The 18,164-nt window shown below is 59.5% G+C and overlaps 1 protein-coding gene across 4 annotated transcripts in view; it reads left to right on the top strand.

Moving 5' to 3' along the window:
- Window positions 1–18,164, top strand: part of PLEKHG2 (pleckstrin homology and RhoGEF domain containing G2) — a 51,983-nt gene that overhangs the window by 22,622 nt on the left and 11,197 nt on the right. For 2 of the 4 annotated variants that reach the window (XM_075915280.2, XM_075915282.2), the window contains 14 exons: window positions 573–1,030; window positions 5,328–5,428; window positions 10,315–10,381; window positions 11,608–11,654; window positions 11,906–12,056; window positions 13,019–13,150; window positions 13,569–13,751; window positions 14,281–14,373; window positions 14,905–14,991; window positions 15,827–15,860; window positions 16,167–16,268; window positions 16,542–16,643; window positions 17,199–17,237; window positions 17,609–17,646. In XM_075915280.2, coding sequence (XP_075771395.2) covers window positions 573–1,030; window positions 5,328–5,428; window positions 10,315–10,381; window positions 11,608–11,654; window positions 11,906–12,056; window positions 13,019–13,150; window positions 13,569–13,751; window positions 14,281–14,373; window positions 14,905–14,991; window positions 15,827–15,860; window positions 16,167–16,268; window positions 16,542–16,643; window positions 17,199–17,237; window positions 17,609–17,646 — 1,634 coding nt within the window. Of the gene's footprint in view, window positions 1–569; window positions 1,031–5,327; window positions 5,429–10,314; window positions 10,382–11,607; window positions 11,655–11,905; window positions 12,057–13,018; window positions 13,151–13,568; window positions 13,752–14,280; window positions 14,374–14,904; window positions 14,992–15,826; window positions 15,861–16,166; window positions 16,269–16,541; window positions 16,644–17,198; window positions 17,238–17,608; window positions 17,647–18,164 lie in introns of all 4 variants that reach the window. The other 2 variants (XM_075915278.2, XM_075915279.2) reach the window with 1 other exon arrangement.

The following is an 18,164-nucleotide window of genomic DNA, read 5'->3' as shown; positions in this document are numbered from 1 at the left end:
AACACTCTGCAGGCATGAATGAGTTTAGCCACACGCATGCATTGGGGATAGCGATGGGTGCTGTGGTACCAGTACACAGAAGGGGAAACAGAGGCACGGGGGAAGGGCAGGACTTGCCCAGCATCACCAAGTGACAGAGCTTGGGGGGAACCCAGGAATCCAGACTCACTTCTCTGCTCTGTCCAGTAGACCCTACTCCCCTCCAGGGAGCTCTGTGGGGAGCAGGGCAGGAGCTGGCTCTGGGGGGGGTAGTTCCCAGCAACTCCAGTCCCAACCTCTTCCAGCGGGGGGCGCTGAGTTAGAGCTGGGTGTGGGGGTAATTCCAGTCCCGACCTCTCCCAGCAGGGGGTGCTGTGGGGAGCTGGGTAAGAGCTGGCTGTGGGGAGCGCCTGGCTACTCCAGTCCCAGCCTCTCCCAGCAGGGGGTGCTGTGGGGAGCTGGGTAAGAGCTGGCTGTGGGGAGCGCCTGGCTACTCCAGTCCCAGCCTCTCCCAGCAGGGGGTGCTGTGTGATGGGGAGTGTCCCAGCAGGTGGGCACCACTAATCCAGCCATCTCTCTCTCCTCCCCAGCAGCTGCCAGGCCGTCCTCTGTGTCCTCGCTGAGCGGGATTGCCGGCAGCATGGCCGCCGCCGCCATCTCGGGCAGCTGCACCTCAGTCAACACCGTGTGCTCGGACGGAGATCGGCCCGTCAGCCTCAGCTCCTCCGCTTCCTCAGCCTCCCTGCCTGACAGCCAGAGCGCCTTCGGCAGCAGCGGGGCCCTGGGTGGAGGTAGCTCCGCCGGCTACCCCCCCGACGCCCAGCAGAGCGGCAGTGACATTAACCTTGACCTCACCCCCGTGGCGCTGCTGGAGGGGCCGGTTGAGGCCGAGCAGCCCCCAGGGGGCGCCAAACGCAGCAGCGGCACCTGGTCCCCTGGGCCCTCCAGAGCCAGGGAACGCCGGGCTAAGCTGTCCCAGCTGGACCGAGTGGTGCTAGAGATCGTGGAGACGGAGCAGGCTTACGTCCGAGACCTGAGGAGTATCGTGGAGGTGAGCTGAGGGTGTGCAGGGGGAGCTGCCAGCTATGCCATTCCTGGCTTTGCCCAGTAGGGGGTGCTGTGGAGTGCAGGGCAGGAGTGCTGGTGGGGGGGGCAGTTCCCCAGCCTCGTCCAGTAGGGGGCAGTATGGGGGGCAGGTATAACACCCAAGTAAATGGGATGCCATGTGTATAATTAACACATAACGTTAATTCCCATTGGTTTTCCGATAACAACAATAGGCTCCCACTGGGATTGGATCCCATGGCGCCTGGTGCAGCACGGACTCACGCTTCCCTGAAGAGCTTCTAGTCTAAACAAAGGGTGGGGAAACTGAGTCATGAAAGAGGCTGTGACTTGTCCACGGAGACATGGCACGTCTGGGGCAGAGCCAGGATTCCTGAGGCCTAGCCCAACCCCCTGGCCACTCAGCAGCGCTGACTCAGGTCAGAGGTGACCCCGGAGAGCAGCGATTTGGGGGGTGTGTGTGTGCACGTGTGGACTCATCTGCCTTGCCAGTGCCAGTGGAGCAGGGCCGGCCCTGGCTGTCCCCAGAGAGGCCCAAAGAATCCCAGTTATTCCTCTGGCAGGAAGGGCTGAAATGTGAGATGTGAGCTTGAGTGGGTGGAGGTGGGGAGCATCTGCCGGGAGCCTGGATCCAGTATTGCGAGGAGGGAAGCTCTAACCCCAGCAGCAAACAGCTCAGCCCAGGCTGGACTTTCACTTCCAGCGAGAAACATACAGGCCCTTGCATTGAGTGCAACCAAAGTCCTGGTTTGAACTGTTCGCTGGCATTAAAACCCAGACTCTTGGCTCCCAGCCCCCTGCTCTAACCACTAGACCCCACACCCCTCCGGGGGCTGATAATAAGCCTCTGCCCCCTTCGGTAGTGTCTCCTTCTTGGACACCCAGCCTATTTCCTGCCCAGATTTCCATGTCTTGTAACCTGGTGCTTTGGCTTCCTTTTCATTTGTCTCCTTTCTTGTGGGACTATGGTGCCTGCAGACACCAGCTCTCTCATGGGAGCTCTCAGGCCTGAGATACTGTGCTAGGGAGTGAGGATTACCTGTACCAGTGTCGGTAGTGGAAGGGGCGGTTCCCCCTCTATGCTCAGCATGCGGGGGGGGGAGATTTTGTGGGCTTCCCTCTGGGGCAGGGGAGCCCATGAGATCTCTCCCCGTCACCCCGCCCACCTAGAGGGAACCGCCAGCCATTTTGAACATTTGGAGGTTCCCTCTGGTGCCGCCTGCCCCTGGTGCGGGGAGGAGACCTCATGCGCTCCCCCGCCCCTGGGTCTCAATTGACCTGGGGGTGGGGTGTGGCGGGGTGGGCTGCAGGCATGATCTGGCTTGTGGGCTGGATTTTGCCCATCCCTAGGTTAGAGCAATGGGACCTAGGTGCCAGGACGCCTGGGTTCTATTGCCAGGTCAGGGAGGGGAGAAGGATCTAGTGGTTAGAGCATGGAGAGACAGAGAAGCAGGACTCTTGGGTTCCATTACCAGTTCTGAGAGGAGGATGTGTCATAGTGAGAGCGGAGGATCTGGCAGTCAGGAGATCTGGCTTCTGTTCCTAGTTCTTCCGTAGATTCCCTGGGCGGGTAATCATGAGCAAGCCTCTTGAGGCTAAAGAATTCGAGGCGCTGAGTTCCCATGACTCAGTGAAATTGTAGGTGCTTGGCAGGTCCAACAAGAAGGGCCTTAAGCCCTGTGCCTCAGTTTCCCCATCTGCTGAACAGGGATAATAGTCCTCCTTCCCTGCCACCTTTCATCCATCTAGCCTGATTGTACTGTCTTTTGAGCAGGGAAGGTTTTTACAGCCCGGAGCACAATGGGCCCTGATCTCGGACTAGCAATACAATAACAGATTCTGTCTGTAATCTGGACAGGGGATGGAAACCGAAATGGCTGAGACTGAGAAGGCGCATTGATATGGAGGCTGGTTGAGCCATATGGAGGAATTTCTCCATTTTGACAAGTTACTTTGACTCTAATAGCAACAAGGCATCCTGAGTCACCTTATAGACTTAACAGATGTATTGGAGCATAAGCTTTCGTGGGCAAAGACCCATGCATGCATCTGACGAAGTGGGTCTTTGCCCACGAAAGCTTATGCTCCAATACATCTGTTAGTCTATAAGGTGCCACACGACTCCTTGTCGCTTTTGCAGGTCCAGACTAACACGGCTACCCCTCTGATATTTGACTCGAATGGCTCCCTCCACGTTTAACAGAGTTTTTAATTTTTTTCCTAGTTTTTAATTTGGCACATCTTTTGGGGGCTGTGATTTCGTCTTTTCTCAGAAGTGCGCTCACTAGGAGACGTTGCTAAGCAAGCCGGGCGAATAACTGACTTTTGGGTTCACTGGTAGCTCTGAAAAACGGAAAAGAATTCGGTTTAGGTCAAATGGATTCCAAAAAATTCCTAGTCGTTTCACCAGAATCAAATTCTGCGAGTGTGTTTTGGGGCGGAGAAAACCGCTGGTCTGGGAAACATAGTATGATCTTTTATTTCTTAAGGGTTTGAGGTTTCCTCTGCCTCCCTCCTTCAAAGTAGATATTTTTGGAGCAATCCCTCAGCACCTTTTGACATTGTCTGGGTTCCTCTCAGGACAGACTCCCAGTAGAATCGTTGAAATCTTGGCTGCACGCTTGTGATTGGTCCCTACGTTCTAGGGCGGTTGTGAGTCAGCCGGAGCCGTCCTGGGCCGGGGCCAGCACTGAGTCTCCTTTGCATGGGCAGGCGGGTTTTTCTGGCTGTGGGAGGTGCAGCGTCAGAGGGGGTGGGGGAGCTAGGGAAAGGTCACTGGCAGAGAAATGAGAATGAGTTTAACAGATTGTCTAAGCAGCACTCGTTCCGGGTTGATTAACCGCATTTGGTGGGTGGGCGAGTGCTGGAAGTGCTGAAACTCAGGGTAGAAGGAAATGTTATTTCACCCGGGGTAACCGAGGCACAGAGCGGGTGGTAATGGGACCCAGGAGTCTTGGCTTTTGCTCTGACCATTACGCCCCACATGTCCCCCTCCTAGAGCTCGGGACAGATCCCAGAAGTCCTGACCCGCCCCCCACCTCCACTGTCCCATCAACCCCACTCTAATCCCTCCTCCTACAGCTCGGGAAAGAACCCAGGAGTCCTGACAACTCTTCAGATCAAACCACGCTGGGGATGGAGCCAGGGATCCTAGATCCCAGCCCCTGGCCCCAAAATGTTGCCATAGGGATCCCGGTCTAGGTAGATTTCCCGTGGGTTGTTCCACCCCTTTGCAGTCAAGGGGACAACAGCACCCTGTGAATCCAGCAGCTGTCAACCTGTATCCAGCTGGCGAGCCTGTGCATGCCGGCTGGGATCTCCCTAGAAGCTTCCTAGAGTGGAGCCAACGGGAAAATGGAATTTCCCTCCTTGGAAAAGTCCAATATTTCAACCCTGGGTTTGGGGAAGAAAAGTTGGAATCTGGGCTCTTTTCACGCAGCCAGAAGTTTTCATATGGAAACGTTGTTGGGAGGGTTCATTTTGGAGTCAAGCGAATTCCGCTGAGGGCCTGAGCTGCCACGCTGCATTGTGGGAGTTGTAGTCAAATGTTCCTCCTTAGCCTCTCTGGACCCTGCTCCCTGGCCAGATGTCATCTCCCATGATGCACTGTGGTTTCTCCCCAGGGATGAGCCGGTGAGGGATCTCTGTCATGCTCCACCCCTCTCAGCGCTAGGTGCAGGATCCTTGTACAAGTGGGTTTCATGTTCCACGGCAGAGCTAGCTGCATCCCAGAGCTGAGGGAGGGATAATTGTATAAAGAGCTACCATGCCCCATTGCTGGGGTGGCTGCACTTTGGTGCTGGGTGCCGGATTCCTTTATAAACAGCTGTTGTGCTCCTCCGCTGACTTCTCTGCATTTCGCTGCTGGGCGTGTAATCCCTGAGCTATGCGGCTAGTAAGCAACTGCCATGCCCCACCCCAGGCCAGTCCCACATCAATCCGGGCGAGTGGCCACTGTGCAGAATGTTATGCAACAGCTGCTGGGGGCTGCCCCACAGATGGGTGCACTTCAGTGCTGGGGAATGGCTCCTGTAAAAACAACTGCCCGGCCCACCCCAGAGGTGAGCGCATCTCAAAGTGCTGAGTGACGCAGCCTTGTATAGTCTTGGGCCAGGTGTCACCCCAGAGGTGGCTGCATCCCCGGGCTGGGAAAGCCGTCCCCGTATAAAACAGCTGCCGCACCCCACCCTACAGGCTGCCACGTGTGCCCAGGGATGAAATGGTGCCTGCCTGGTGCAGCGTTTGCCGGGAATGCCAGGTTCTGACCCATTCCTGTTCTGCAGGATTATCTGGGCTGTATCATAGACTGCGGGCACCTGCCCCTCAAACCCGAGCAAGTGAACACCTTGTTCTGCAACATCGAAGACATCTATGAGTTCAGCAGGTGAGTCCGCAGCCCACGAGTGCCCATGCCTCTGGGAGAGCCCGGCAGGAGACCACAGCGTTTGGAGGGGGACTTGCCGGGGGGCTGAGATGTTTTCTGCACTCCTAGCAACTTTGCTAACACTGACCCCCATAGGTCTCCCATGCTGCAACATGGCCAGGAACATCCCCCGCCTTCCTTCCCTGAGAGGGGAGAAAGTGGTGCATCATGGGAGATGTAGTCCAGTCAGAGCCTGGCCCATAGAGAATGAGACTATAAGGTACCTGAACCATGGCTGGTGACTTGAAATATGTTAGTCTCTGGCCGAAATTTAAACTTTGGCTACAAAAGTCTAAATTTTCTAGGGGGGAGGATGAGCTGAGAGGGTGGTTGAACTGTTTTGACGGTTTGTGTTGACTCAGCTCTCTCAACGTTCACAACGTTTTTGATTTTTGCATGGAGCAATTTCCAAGGTTTTTTAACTGGCAAAACTTTTGGGATCAGAGACATTTTCATAAACTCCCCCGCTACTGTGCAAATGCTCATGGAAAAGGTGATCGCATGTGATTTCCTGCAGCCTTTATCTTATGTGTCTCCCCACACCTGCCCCCATTCTGGGGGCACACAACCTGCATCGGGACGGCACCTGGTGGAAGAACTTTTGAGGGAGCAGTTTTCCATTGGAGAATGTCATCTGGCCAGGATGGAAATGTTTCACAGCCGCGTGTTGCTTTCTGTGACATTCCCAATGGAAAAAAGTTGAAATATTTTGTTTCAACAAAAAAATGATTAATATTGACGTGACGGCGTCGCTGTATTGTGCTTTGGCTTTTAGCTGCTATTGCAGCAGTAAATTCAAGCTGTGTCTTCATAGGGTGTATTTCACGTGTTTGGGTTGTCCTGAATGATGGTTTGAGATTTCTAATATTTTAATGCAATCTAAAAATCAAATCCAACTGCATCATAAAAATAAAGTTGTTCCAGAAAGGGGAAACTGAGGCATGTCTGGCTGGATGGCTGAGTCACAACATCTTAAAGGATCCTGAAAAACTGGCATCGAAGACTCCATACATGTTGACTTATGTATTGTGCCAGGTGCTGCTCACACGCAGAGCAAGTGACAGTCCCTGCTCCCCTAGAGTTCCTAGACAAAAGGTGGGGAGGGGAAACTGAGTCCCAGAGTGTGGGAGGTGGCTTGTTCATGGATTCGTAGATTGCAAGGCCAGAAGGAACCAGTTGTATCATGTAACCTGTCTTCCTAGGTGGCACAGATTAGAAACCTGTCCCAATATAATTCTTACAGCAGTTTTTTTAGCAAAACGGCCAGTGAGTTAAAAATTACCAGTTTGAGAATCGTAGGCAGGGACGAAATCCAAGTGGCTAGATGATCACTCCAGTGCCAGTTTTTCAGGATCCTTTGAGATGTCGTGACTCAGCCATCCAGCCAGGCATGCCTCAGTTTCCCCTTTCTGTAACAATGGGGTTAAAGAGGAACCCCGCTGAGATCCAACCACTAGGCATCACTCCGCCGCCTGGAGCTGGGAGCAGAACCCAGCTGCCCTGTCTATTCCCAGCCTCCCTCACTCTAACCATTAGACACTTCTCTCCACCGAGACGGGAGAGAGAAAACTGAGAAGTCCTGACTCCGAATCCCCCCCCCCCTCCCAACTCTAGATACCCCAACAGTTTCGTGGCAGGGCAGCAAACAAAGCAGCTAGGGGCCCGGTGCTTGGTTTATGTGGAGCATTTGGTTTCAGCCAGAGCTGGCTCTGGGCCACCCTCCCCCCAGCTATAGTCTCAGGGTGGGGGAGGGGAAGGGAAGGGGGAGCGGGGGTTGTTTCCTGTCGAGCACGAACTCTCATCTGTGTCTGTTTAAGCGTTGCGGCAGAGGCTGCGTGGGCCGGCCGCCGGGGCCCTTAACCCTCTACGGGAAGGAGCCGCACGCTGAGCCGGGGCTCAGGAGCACGAAGGGGGCGGGAGCCACTCCCATGCCAGCCTCCCCCCGCGACACATCTTACTGGGGGAGGCAGCCTGGGTTTCTTGGGGAGTTTTGCTAGTCGGGGTGGGGGGATTTGGCACGAGAGTGGAATGGGGGTGCAGTGAAAGGGGGTGGAAGGGGAGTGGGGCCTAGTGGTTGGGAGCAGGAGTCCGGGCTGTGGAAGCCACGGCCCGTCAGTTCCAGTCAGGCTTAGAGGGGCTGCGTGCAGGGGCCTGGTTGTAAGGGAGGAGTGCCGAACCCAGTAAGTGGAAGGAGGGGATGGGTTTACCTCTCGCCTGACTTTCAGTGTTTGGCCGGGCAAGGTTGGACCCGTGAGAAGCCCCCACCTCCTGCCATGTGCTTGGCCTCTGGGTTTCTCCTCTGCAGCCCAGCTGGTTCCTGGAGCTGGGGTTGAGTTTCCTGGCAGGGCCATGCAAGAGGTGGGAGGGGGGGTCCCGGCTCTGTCGGAACACCCCCTGGGGGTAACATTGAGGTGGGGCCCAGCCCGGGCAGAGCAGGCGCTGGGGTTGGCGTGGGACGCAGAGGACAGGACTGTCCTTCGCCACCGCTGCGGATTCTAGCCCAGCACTTCCCCCCAGGTGGGAACTGAGGCTGATGGTCTCAGTTGCCCAGCGGGGGTGCTCGGGAGAGGCGAGAGCAAGACCCCGGCACATTTCTCCTGCAGCCTTGTGCTGACATGAATCCAAAGAAACCACCTGCTGTTGCATTTCACCCCCAACCGCTTAAGGCACTGGGGAGAGGGTTGGTCAGGCCACTAAGCATGTGAGTGTCACTGCCCTCTACTGGCTGCAATCAGCACTGCGGTGCCTCTGTGTGTCATGGCCCCTATACTGCTAGCAGGGGTTCTCCTTTGGTTCTGGTGGCAGGTGGAAGCTGGGCCTTTGTATAAGTGCCACTGGGTGGATTTGAACCTAGGACCTCTGGAGCCCAGTGCAGGAGCCTCTACTGCTTGAGCTAAAAGTCTGCTGCCTCTCCGCTTAGGCTGTAGTGCTCACTCATTTTTATCTCTCGCTGTAAGTGGCCTAAGTGCCACTCCCTGGGACACTGCCCCACACCCTAGGTGTGTGGGCTACATTTGCAGCAGAAATGCTTGCTGTGTTGCTTGTTGTAACGGAGCGTGGGTGAGTCACTGGGCCCTGCGCCCCCCTCCGCAGCCAGACGGGACTGTCAGCCGGCAGGTGCCACAGAAGGTTCATTCATTGCTGGGGACACAGCGTAGCACAGACTGGTTGTTACAGGAACCAGCACCATCCAGTACAGTCCATCTTGGGATGGGGGGCCCAAGCTGGACTCCCCCCTCCCTAAAGCAGCCGACAACTAACACACCCAGCAACTGGTCCCAGCCGTCTAGGCAGACCCGCCCCCTCCTTTCTCCTGCTTCCCGGGCCCCAGGTGTTATCTGGTGATCACTGGTTGCATCTTCCCCCTCGGGTCAGGGGACAGGCCAGTCCGGGCCATTCCTGAAGTTCTCCCCCAAAGGTCCCACCCCCCGCTGGGCACTGCACCCCCTGTGACGGACCGGGCCGGGTCTGAGCACGGCTGAGCGCATCCACTCAGGGCAAAGTGCTCAAACTCGGGGCTCCTTACAGCCCCAGACCGCGGACCTTCCCAAATAGGCCACAGACCAGTCACACCGAGCGCTCCAGCTGCCAACCTGGCCAGCCAGAAGCCTCATGCGCAAAACCCCTCTGATACCCCAGCTCTCCCTGTGCCCCAATCAGCCCCAGGCCTAACACAGGTGAGGGGTTATAGAGCCCAATCTCACCTACCCCGGCCGGGTTCTTTTGGTCCCAGGAAACCAGCCACAGTTCCCAGGTCAATATACCCTCTGGATCTTACCCAGAAGATCACGCCGAGCCAATCCTTTAGAATCTAGAATCTAAAGGCTTATTACTAAAAGAACGAAAAGCATGAGAGTAAGGTTGTTAAAGGATAGTACATTACATGCATCGAATCTCCCAGTTCTCAATACAGGCTCTAGCAGAGATGTGATAACTGTTGGCCTAAAAGTCTTTGGTGTACATCCTGTGTCAGGATGGGTCCACAGTTCTTTCTGGCTCGTGGTTCCCTGCAAGGCTGCCTCTGGGATCAAGAGCTGAGCTGAAGACCAGATGGAGGGTGCCACATGGCCCTTATATACCTCCCCTGGCATCTTCTTCGCCGGAGCAGGTTACTGCAGGTCACATGGTCAGACAACCTATCCCTGCGTCCCATGCTGGTTTGCAGGTATCAGTCACGTTCCTGAGGTGTGTATTGGCACCTAGAGACTTGTTGTCCCCTTGCTAATTAGCGTAGCCATTGGCCGAGCATTCCTTGACAGTTTTCCAGCATCCATACAGAATACATGTTTATAACTCCACATACAGATATCCTACAAGTACATGAATAGCAGATACAGAACCAGCAGAACATGAGCTTTCATTCAACAGCTCACATGACCCCTTTTGTACAGACTTTTGGGGCAAACACCCCCCTATGGATGCAGCAGTGATCTGGCTGCTCCCCTTAAAATCCAGTAACGTGACCCCCCCCAGTCAAGACAGAGAAGCACAGGACAGAAAAATCACACACGGCACCGCAACGCAAGCCAAGGGAACACAAAAGCGAGGGACTACAGCAGTGAATACCGTCCCCACGACGTCCCACTTGCGCTGAAAGGAAGGGAACGTGCACAGTCCGGGGGCTTGACCTCGGCGCTTTGTGCGGGTTCGAATCCAGCCAGTGTCAGCTTGGAGGACAATTATGCAAACTTTATGCAAATGTGGAGTCTGAGCATGCAGCTTCTGAGTGTGTGTGGGGGGGGTCTCCTGAGGACAGAGATTCCTCCCCCCCCCCAGAAACAGCCTTTGAATTGAGTGCCCCACATGGCAGCCGCTTCATCCCCTCCCTGTTTCTCCCTCTTGTGCAGCGAGCTGCTGGAAGAGCTGGAGAGCAGCAGCAGCGCCCATGCCATCGCCGAGTGCTTCGTGCAGCGGGTAAGGGTCTCCTGTGCTGCCCCCACCCCCGCCAGCAGCCAGCTGCGGCCCCCTGCCTCTCCTGCCCCCTGGCGTGTCCAGGTGTGCGCTGCACAGCCCCTGTTCATTGCTGGCTGCAGAAGCCAGCTGAGGGTGGGAGTGGGCCAGGGCCAGGCCCAGCCTGGATCTTCTGCACCCCTCTGCCAAGAGAACTGGGCACCTCTCCCTCAGGCGTGGCTGGGGCATAGGGATAGAGTGGAGGGTTGAAGGGTAGGGCTAGGGTGGTGGGAAGAGGGGTAGGGATATGGATAGGGTGGAGGAATGGAGGGTGAGATATGGAGGATAGGGGTTGGGTGGGTGGTTGGGCGGTGGGTGGGGTGGATGGGGGGTATGGTAGTTGGTTGGATCATGGCTGGGGTAGGGTGGATGGTTGGATGGTGGGTAGGAATAGGGTGAAGTTGGGTGGATAGTGGGATAGTGGGTAGAGGTAAATGGTGGGTAGGGGTAAGGTGAGTGGTTGGATAATGGGTAGGGGTAGGCTGGGTGGTTGGACGGTAGGTGGGGTGGATGGGGGGTATGGTAGTTGGTTGGATCATGGCTGGGGTAGGGTGGATGGTTGGATGGTGGGTAGGAATAGGGTGAAGTTGGGTGGATAGTGGGATAGTGGGTAGAGGTAGATGGTGGGTAGGGGTAAGGTGAGTGGTTGGATAGTGAGTAGGGGTAGGCTGGGTGGTTGGACGGTGGGTGGGGTGGATGGGGGGTATGGTAGTTGGTTGGATCATGGCTGGGGTAGAATGGGTGGTTAGATGGAGAGAGGGGTAGGGATATTGGAGCGGGGGCTGGGGAAGGGGCTGGTCTGCTGGGGAGGGGGGGCAGCCAGGGCAGAGGGGGCCATTCTGGTGTCTGGAAGCTCGAGTGGGAAGGTGGAGGGGTGGAGTGGGAAGGAGTCGGGCGAAGTGAAGCAGCCAGGCAGGACAGCCGTCCAGGCCAGGAGCGCCACACACCAGAGGTGGCTGCATCTCGGAGCCAAGTGAGGGCTCCTTGTATAAACAGGCCCCCATCCCCCGTCCATCAGCAGCATCTTGCTGCCGGGAGAGCCCTGTGCTTTGGGAGAGGGGCTGTGGGACCGTCCTCCCGCTCTGCACCTGAGCATCCTCCCTGGCTGGCACCTCCAAGCTTCTGTCCCAGCCCTCAGGGTCCTCCTCCCGGCGCCGTCCCCTCCCCTGATGGCCCGTCTTCTCTTGCAGAGCGAGGAATTTGACATCTACACCCTGTACTGCATGAACTACCCCAAGTGAGTAGGGGCCCCCAGCCCAGGGGTGGGGAGGGACGGGGCACGGAGCAGCCTGGGGGAGGCGGGAGAGGGGCATGACCTGAGCATTTGTCCCCAGCCCTGCTGCGGGAAAAGGGCAGGGTGCTAGGAGTCAGACTGGGGAGGGTGGCGCCCCCTTTGCCCTGTGCAGGGGCAGACAAACACCATCCCCCTGGCTCGCCGCCTCTGGTCCGTGGCGCCGGCGCCTGGCTAGCCTGCCCGTGTGCCCCCAGCTCGGTGGCGGTGCTGCGGGAGTGCATGGAGAACCAGGTGCTGGCGGGGTTCTTCCGGGAGCGCCAGGCCACGCTGTCCCACTCCCTGCCCTTGGAGACCTACCTGCTCAAGCCCGTCCAGAGGATCCTCAAGTACCATCTCCTGCTGCAGGTGGGTGTTGCTGTCGCCGGGCCGGGGCCCTGTGCCGGCTCGCTGCAGAGGGCTCTGGGGAGGGATGACTAATGGGTGGGGGTGAGACAGGCAAAGCTAGGGAGCAGAGGCCCCCACACCCAGTTGGGAGCTCCCCCCACAAGTAGTGTTCCCGCCCCGCCCCCCACAGTGTTCCCCCCACAGGCAGTGTTCCTGCCCCACTCTCCACTATGCCCAGTGCTGGGCGAGACTGGGAGCTCCCCCCACAGCCAACGTTCCCGCCCCGCCCCCCACAGCACCCCCAGCTGGGCGAGACTGGGAGCTCCCCCCACAGCCAGCATTCCTGCCCCGCCCCCCACAGCGCCCCCTGCTGGATGAGACTCGGAGCTCCCCCCACAGCCAGCATTCCTGCCCCGCCCCCCACAGCGCCCCCTGCTGGGTGAGACTCGGAGCTCCCCCCACAGCCAGCATTCCCGCCCCGCCCCCACCCCACAGCGCCCTCTGCTGGGCGAGACTGGGAGCTCCCCCCACAGGCAGTGTTCCCGCTCCGCTCCCCACAGCGCTCCCTCCTGGGCGAGACTGGGAGCTCCCCCCACAGGCAATGTTCCCGCTCTGCTCCCCACAGTGCCCCCTGCTGGGTGAGACTGGGAGCTCCCCCCAGAGGCAGTGTTCCCGCTCCGCTCCCCACAGTGCCCCCTGCTGGGCGAGACTGGGAGCTCCCCCCAGAGGCAGTGTTCCCGCTCCGCTCCCCACAGCGCCCCCTGCTGGGTGAGACTGGGAGCTCCCCCCACAGGCAGTGTTCCCGCTCCGCTCCCCACAGCGCCCCCTGCTGGGTGAGACTGGGAGCTCCCCCCAGAGGCAGCTGAGGGACCAGCTCGGGCTCTCTCTGGCTGGCATCTGCCCCAGGTCCACCAGTTGCCGTGGCCCCTGCCCACGGGGGGATCTGGTGGGTGCTTGGACGGGCCTCTGCCTGCTGCCCCCAGGAGCTGACCCGGCACTGTGAGCGGAGCAGCGCGGGCTATGAGGCTGTGGAGGAAGCCACCATCACCATGACGGCTGTGGCCTGGTACATCAACGACATGAAGCGCAAGCAGGAGCACGCTGCCCGGCTGCAGGTGAGGGGGGGTCACTGTGCTGCCCCCCAGCCAACCCTCTGCACAAAGGGCCCCTTCCATCCCTCCCAGGCCTCTGTGCTGGCCCCAGGTGGGACCTCGTACCCCTCACTAGGTCTCCCCCCATCAGACCCCAGATGGGGACCCAAAGACAAGCCCCAAGCTGTACCCCTCTAGGCCAGGTCCCCAGGTGAGACCCCCTTGGCCAACCCCAACTGGTCTTCCCCATCTCCTTGCCCTTTCTTGGCTGGGCCCCCACCTGCCTGCCTAAGCCCCTTCCCTCACTAGGAGAAACGGAGAGCCCCCCTCCCAGTCCTGCCCCCCCCCCAGCTCTCAGCTGGCTTCTGCCCCCTAGGTGGGCCCCCTTCCCCTTCCTCATCCTGACCCGTGCGGAGTCTGATCTGCAGCCATGTTCCCCCAGGAGCTGCAGGGGCTGCTGGAGGGCTGGATGGGGCCGGAGCTCCAGGCCTTCGGGGAGCTGGTGCTGGAGGGGCAGTTCCGGGTGCAGCGGGTGCGGCGGGAACGCGCCTTCTTCCTCTTCAGCAAGATGCTCCTGGTTGCCAAGCGCCGCGGGCCGGCCTTCGCCTACAAGAGCCACATCTTCGTAAGGGGGGGCCCTTCTCGGCGGGGGGGCTACCTATTCATTGGGCGGAGGGGCAGTCCCATCCCAGGGGGCCAGGCAGGTGGAAGGGGGCTCCCTGCCTATTGGGAGGTGAGTAGGTGGAGGGACGGCCCCTGTTCCGTGGGGAGTATGGACAGGGCTCACTCTCTTCTCGGTGGGGCAGGTGAGGAAGGGGGCTCCCTATGGGGAGGGGGTGAGTCATGGGGAGGGGTGCCCCAGTCCAATGGGAGGGGGACACCCCCATGCCCTGCACTTGAGGTGGGCGTCTTATCCTTGGGGGGAGGTAGGCAGGGGAGGGGCACCCCAATCCACTACGGGGGGGCCTGTCTTCCCCTTTGCCAGCTTTCGCCCTCCACCCATGGGGGCTGTGGCCCCCATCGAGGGGCACCCTGTCCCTGGGCAGTCCCCCTCCCCACCGGTTCTCCCCAGCTCCTTCCAGGGCACTCGGGGCCCCCGGAGGGGCCAGCAGCCAGAGGGGGAAGGGCCACACCATGCTCTCCCTCCCCTGCAGTGCTGTAACCTGGCCCTGTCGGAGAGCACCAAGGACCCGCTCAGCTTTAGGATCTCGGACCTCACCATCCCCAAGCAGCAGCACGTGGTGCAGGTGAGCACAGCCGCCAGGGTGCGGGAGGGGGCCAAGCGAGAACCCCCCAAGGGGCGGCAGGCAAAGGGCTGATGTGTCCACTCCCCTCCGACTGCTGGCGTCCAAGCGGTGGCGCTGGGGGGTGCTGTGCAGTGGGGTTAGGGGGACTCTGCAATTGCAGTGAGTGTTGACCCCAGTGCGGCACGGGGGCGCTGTGTTGTGGGGGGAGGGTCTCTGCCCTCATAGTGCAACCCCCTTGCTAGACTGCAGGGAGTAGGGCGGGCGGCTCAGGAGGGGGTGTTCTCCCCACTGCCCCAGGGTTGAGTTCGGGCGCATTTTCCTTTTGCTGGACAGACACAGCTGAGATCCTGCCTAGTTGCAGCTGCTAAAGATCCTCTGGCTAAAAGCCAGATTGGTTTCCTCTCGGCACCTTCCTCACTCCCTGTGCATCTCCGCGCTGGGCGAGAAGCCCTTGTATCATCAGCTCCTGCGCCCCACCCCAGAGGTGGCTGCATCTCAGCTGTGGGTGTTACTTCCCTGTCCCCTCTGCAGGCCAGGAACCAGGAGGAGAAGCGGCTGTGGATCCATTACCTGAAGCGCCTGATTGTTGAGAACCACCCCGCGTCTATCCCTCAGAAGGTGAGCAGGGGAAGGGCGCTGCGAAGGGGTCTCTGTGGGGCCTCGCTCCTGTTCTGAATGGAGCCACTGGCTCTGGCAGCCTCCCTCAGCTGGTGTTAGCGCCCCTCCCAGAAGCCAATGAGGGGTGGGGCCTTGCAGGCTGTGCTCCCCTCTTAGCCCTGCAGGGGGCACTGTGAGCTGCAGCCAGGGTGTAATGGCCCCTGGATGTTATGTGTCTCTCTTAGCCCTGCAGGGGGCGCCGTGCGCTGCAGCCAGGGGTGTAATGGCCCCTGGACGTTATATGTTTCTCTTAGCCCTGCAGGGGGCGCTGTGAGCTGCAGCCAGGGTGTAATGGCCCCTGGACGTTATGTGTTTCTCTTAGCCCTGCAGGGGGCGCCGTGCGCTGCAGCCAGGGTGTAATGGCCCCTGGACGTTATGTGTCTCTCTTAGCCCTGCAGGGGGCGCCGTGCGCTGCAGCTAGGGGTGTTATGGCCCCTGGAGGGTGTGCGCCTTTCTTAGCCCTGCAGGGGGTGCTGTGCGCTACAACCAGGGGTGTAATGGCCCCTGGACGTTATGTGTCTCTCTTAGCCCTGCAGGGGGCGCTCTGAGCTGCAGCCAGGGGTGTAATGGCCCCTGGACATTATGTGTCTCTCTTAGCCCTGCAGGGGGCGCTCTGAGCTGCAGCCAGGGGTGTAATGGCCCCTGGACGTTATGTGTCTCTCTGAGTCCTGCAGGGGGCGCTGTGAGCTGCAGCCAGGGGTATAATGGCCCCTGGACGTTAAGCGTCTCTCTTAGCCCTGCAGGGGGCGCCGTGCACTGCAGCCAGGGGTGTAACACCCTTTTCCTTTTGTTACAGGCCAAGCAAGTGCTGCTGGAAAACAATTTCCAAAGTAAGTGAGCAGCTCTGCACCCAGCCCCCCCTGCTCTCACTGCTAGCCTGCACTGCCCACCCAGAGCTGGGGATAGAACCCGGGGTCCTGACTCCTAGCCCCCAATCTCTGGTGGCCTTTGCTGAGTGAGAGGCCTGGGGGGGGGGGGGGGGGGAGGAAATGGAAGAGGGAGGGGCTGGGTGGACGGTGGGGTGGGGGCTGCCCAGGATGTATGTAGAACATTGGGCCCGCCAACTGCCCGGTTTGCTGCGGTCTGTAGCATCGGCAGTGTCTGGGGGGCAGACTTCAACCCCTCATCTGTCCCAGGCTCCCCGGAGATCCACTGCATCCCGGAGCCCCTGAAGACTCCAGCCCCCTCTCCACGGATGGATGATGCCAGGGGCTACTACCGTGGCAGGCGGCAGTCAGGTACCCAGGACCCAGGGAAAGCGGGGTGCAGCAGCTCCTGCAGTGGGAGATGGGGGTCCCAGCCACACGCCAGGCCGGCTGAGCCGAGCCGAGCCGGGGCGTCCGTTTGGGTCCCTGCTGCCGAGGGGGTAACGCCAGTGGGTGGGAGCCAGGGACCGGATCAGGGTCTAATCAGAGTGTGGGAGAACCTGATCCTCCTACGGCGGCTCGTTTGCCCCCTCCCCAGCCGGGGCAGGATTCCTCCCCCACCCACACTCTCCTGTGCCATTTCAGAGCCGCCTGAATTCATATGCAGCCCAGAGAGAGCTGGCAAAAGCTGCCCGGTCCTGCAGCTGGACAGCACCCCCCAGTCCCGCCGTGGCCGCAGGAAGTCCGGTGAGTGCCCTGCAGCCAGCATGTGAGGGCAGGAGAGGAGTGTGCCCCCCTGTTGCTGCGGGGGCAGGGGTGAGGGGGCACCTCCTGACTGGCACAAACGGGGCTTTTCCGACAGTGGGCTCTGGGCAAGGATTGATCTGGGGAGAGAACCCAGCCCTGCTGCTCTAGCCACTGGAGAGAACCCAGGAGTCCTGGCTCCCAGCTCTGGGGGGGGGGGGAGCAGGATCTAGTGGTGAGAGCAGGGGAGCTGGGAGCCAGGACACCTGGCTTCTTGTCCCATCTTTGGGAGGGGAATGGGGCCTAGTGGTTAGAGCAGAAAACAACAGGATCAGGACTCCTGGGTTCCCTGCCAAAGACGCCCTGTGTGATGTTGTACAAGTCTCTTCCCCTCTTTTTGCCTCAGTTTCCCTGGCTCTCATTCTGCCTGCTGGGGTGGGTGATTACAGGGGAGCACCCTGGGCAAGCTAAGAAGCCTCAGTCCTCCCTGGCAGGGTGGAACCCAAACAGCCTTTTCCTCCCGGGGGCTTCAGCTAACGCTTCCTCCTTTGCCCCCAGAGCCAGGCACTGAGCTGAGCCAGATGGGAGTGCAAAATGGTACGTACCTGCCCCTCCCCCGTCGGTTTCCATTCACTGCCAGGCCGGGGGTCTCCCACAGCCTCCTGGTACCCCTCAATCCTGACCCTCTAGCCCCCTTGCATCCCAGCCGGTTGCGGTGCCCATAGGGCTGCCTTGTCCAGTCCTGAGTTTGGGATCTCAGCCTTCCCAGAGCGTCTTGCCCTTTCCTCTGGTGCAGGCAGGATGCCGGGGCAGATGGGCCCATCGGATCCAGTTGGAAAATTCTGTGTTCCTAAGTGGCAGGTGCTCCGGCCCAGGTGGGGCTGGCCCGTTGGGTCTGTGCTGGTTGAGATTGGGGCCAGCTGCTCAGGTGTCTAATGCTGGGTTTGTCTTTCTCCTTCCGTGCTAAGGTCGCTGTCGGGGGCTCCCAGCCACCCCCAAATTGAAGGTAAGAGGCCAGCGTGTTCTGGGCTTTCCCTTCCCCAGTTGGCATTTTGTTGCTGCCTAATGGGCCTTGGACTGGGGGCAGGGAGTTGCTAGGTGTGCGTTGTGCTCCCAGCTCGGGGAGGGGACGGGGGTACTAGAGCTAGGACTTTCCTCTGAGAGGGGAGTGGGGTCTAGTGGTTGGGGGGGAGAGTCAGAATCAGGACTCCAGGGTTCTCTCCCCAGCTGTGGGAAGGAAGGGAGGTTTAGTGGTTAGAGTGGGGGGGGGGGATGCTGGGAGCCGGGACTCCTGGGTTCTCTCCCCAGCTGTGGGAAGGAAGGGAGGTTTAGTGGTTAGAGTGGGGGGGGGGGGATGCTGGGAGCCGGGACTCCTGGGTTCTCTCCCCAGCTGTGGGAAGGAAGGGAGGTTTAGTGGTTAGAGTAGGGGGGAGGGATGCTGGGAGCCGGGACTCCTGGGTTCTCTCCCCAGCTGTGGGAAGGAAGGGAGGTTTAGTGGTTAGAGTAGAGGGGGAGGGAGGCTGG

This window comes from Pelodiscus sinensis, chromosome 18 (genome assembly GCF_052426305.1).
Source record: "Pelodiscus sinensis isolate ZL-2025 chromosome 18, ASM5242630v1, whole genome shotgun sequence".
NCBI classification, from domain to species: Eukaryota; Metazoa; Chordata; order Testudines; family Trionychidae; genus Pelodiscus; species Pelodiscus sinensis.
This window is presented reverse-complemented; position numbering and strand designations above follow the sequence as displayed.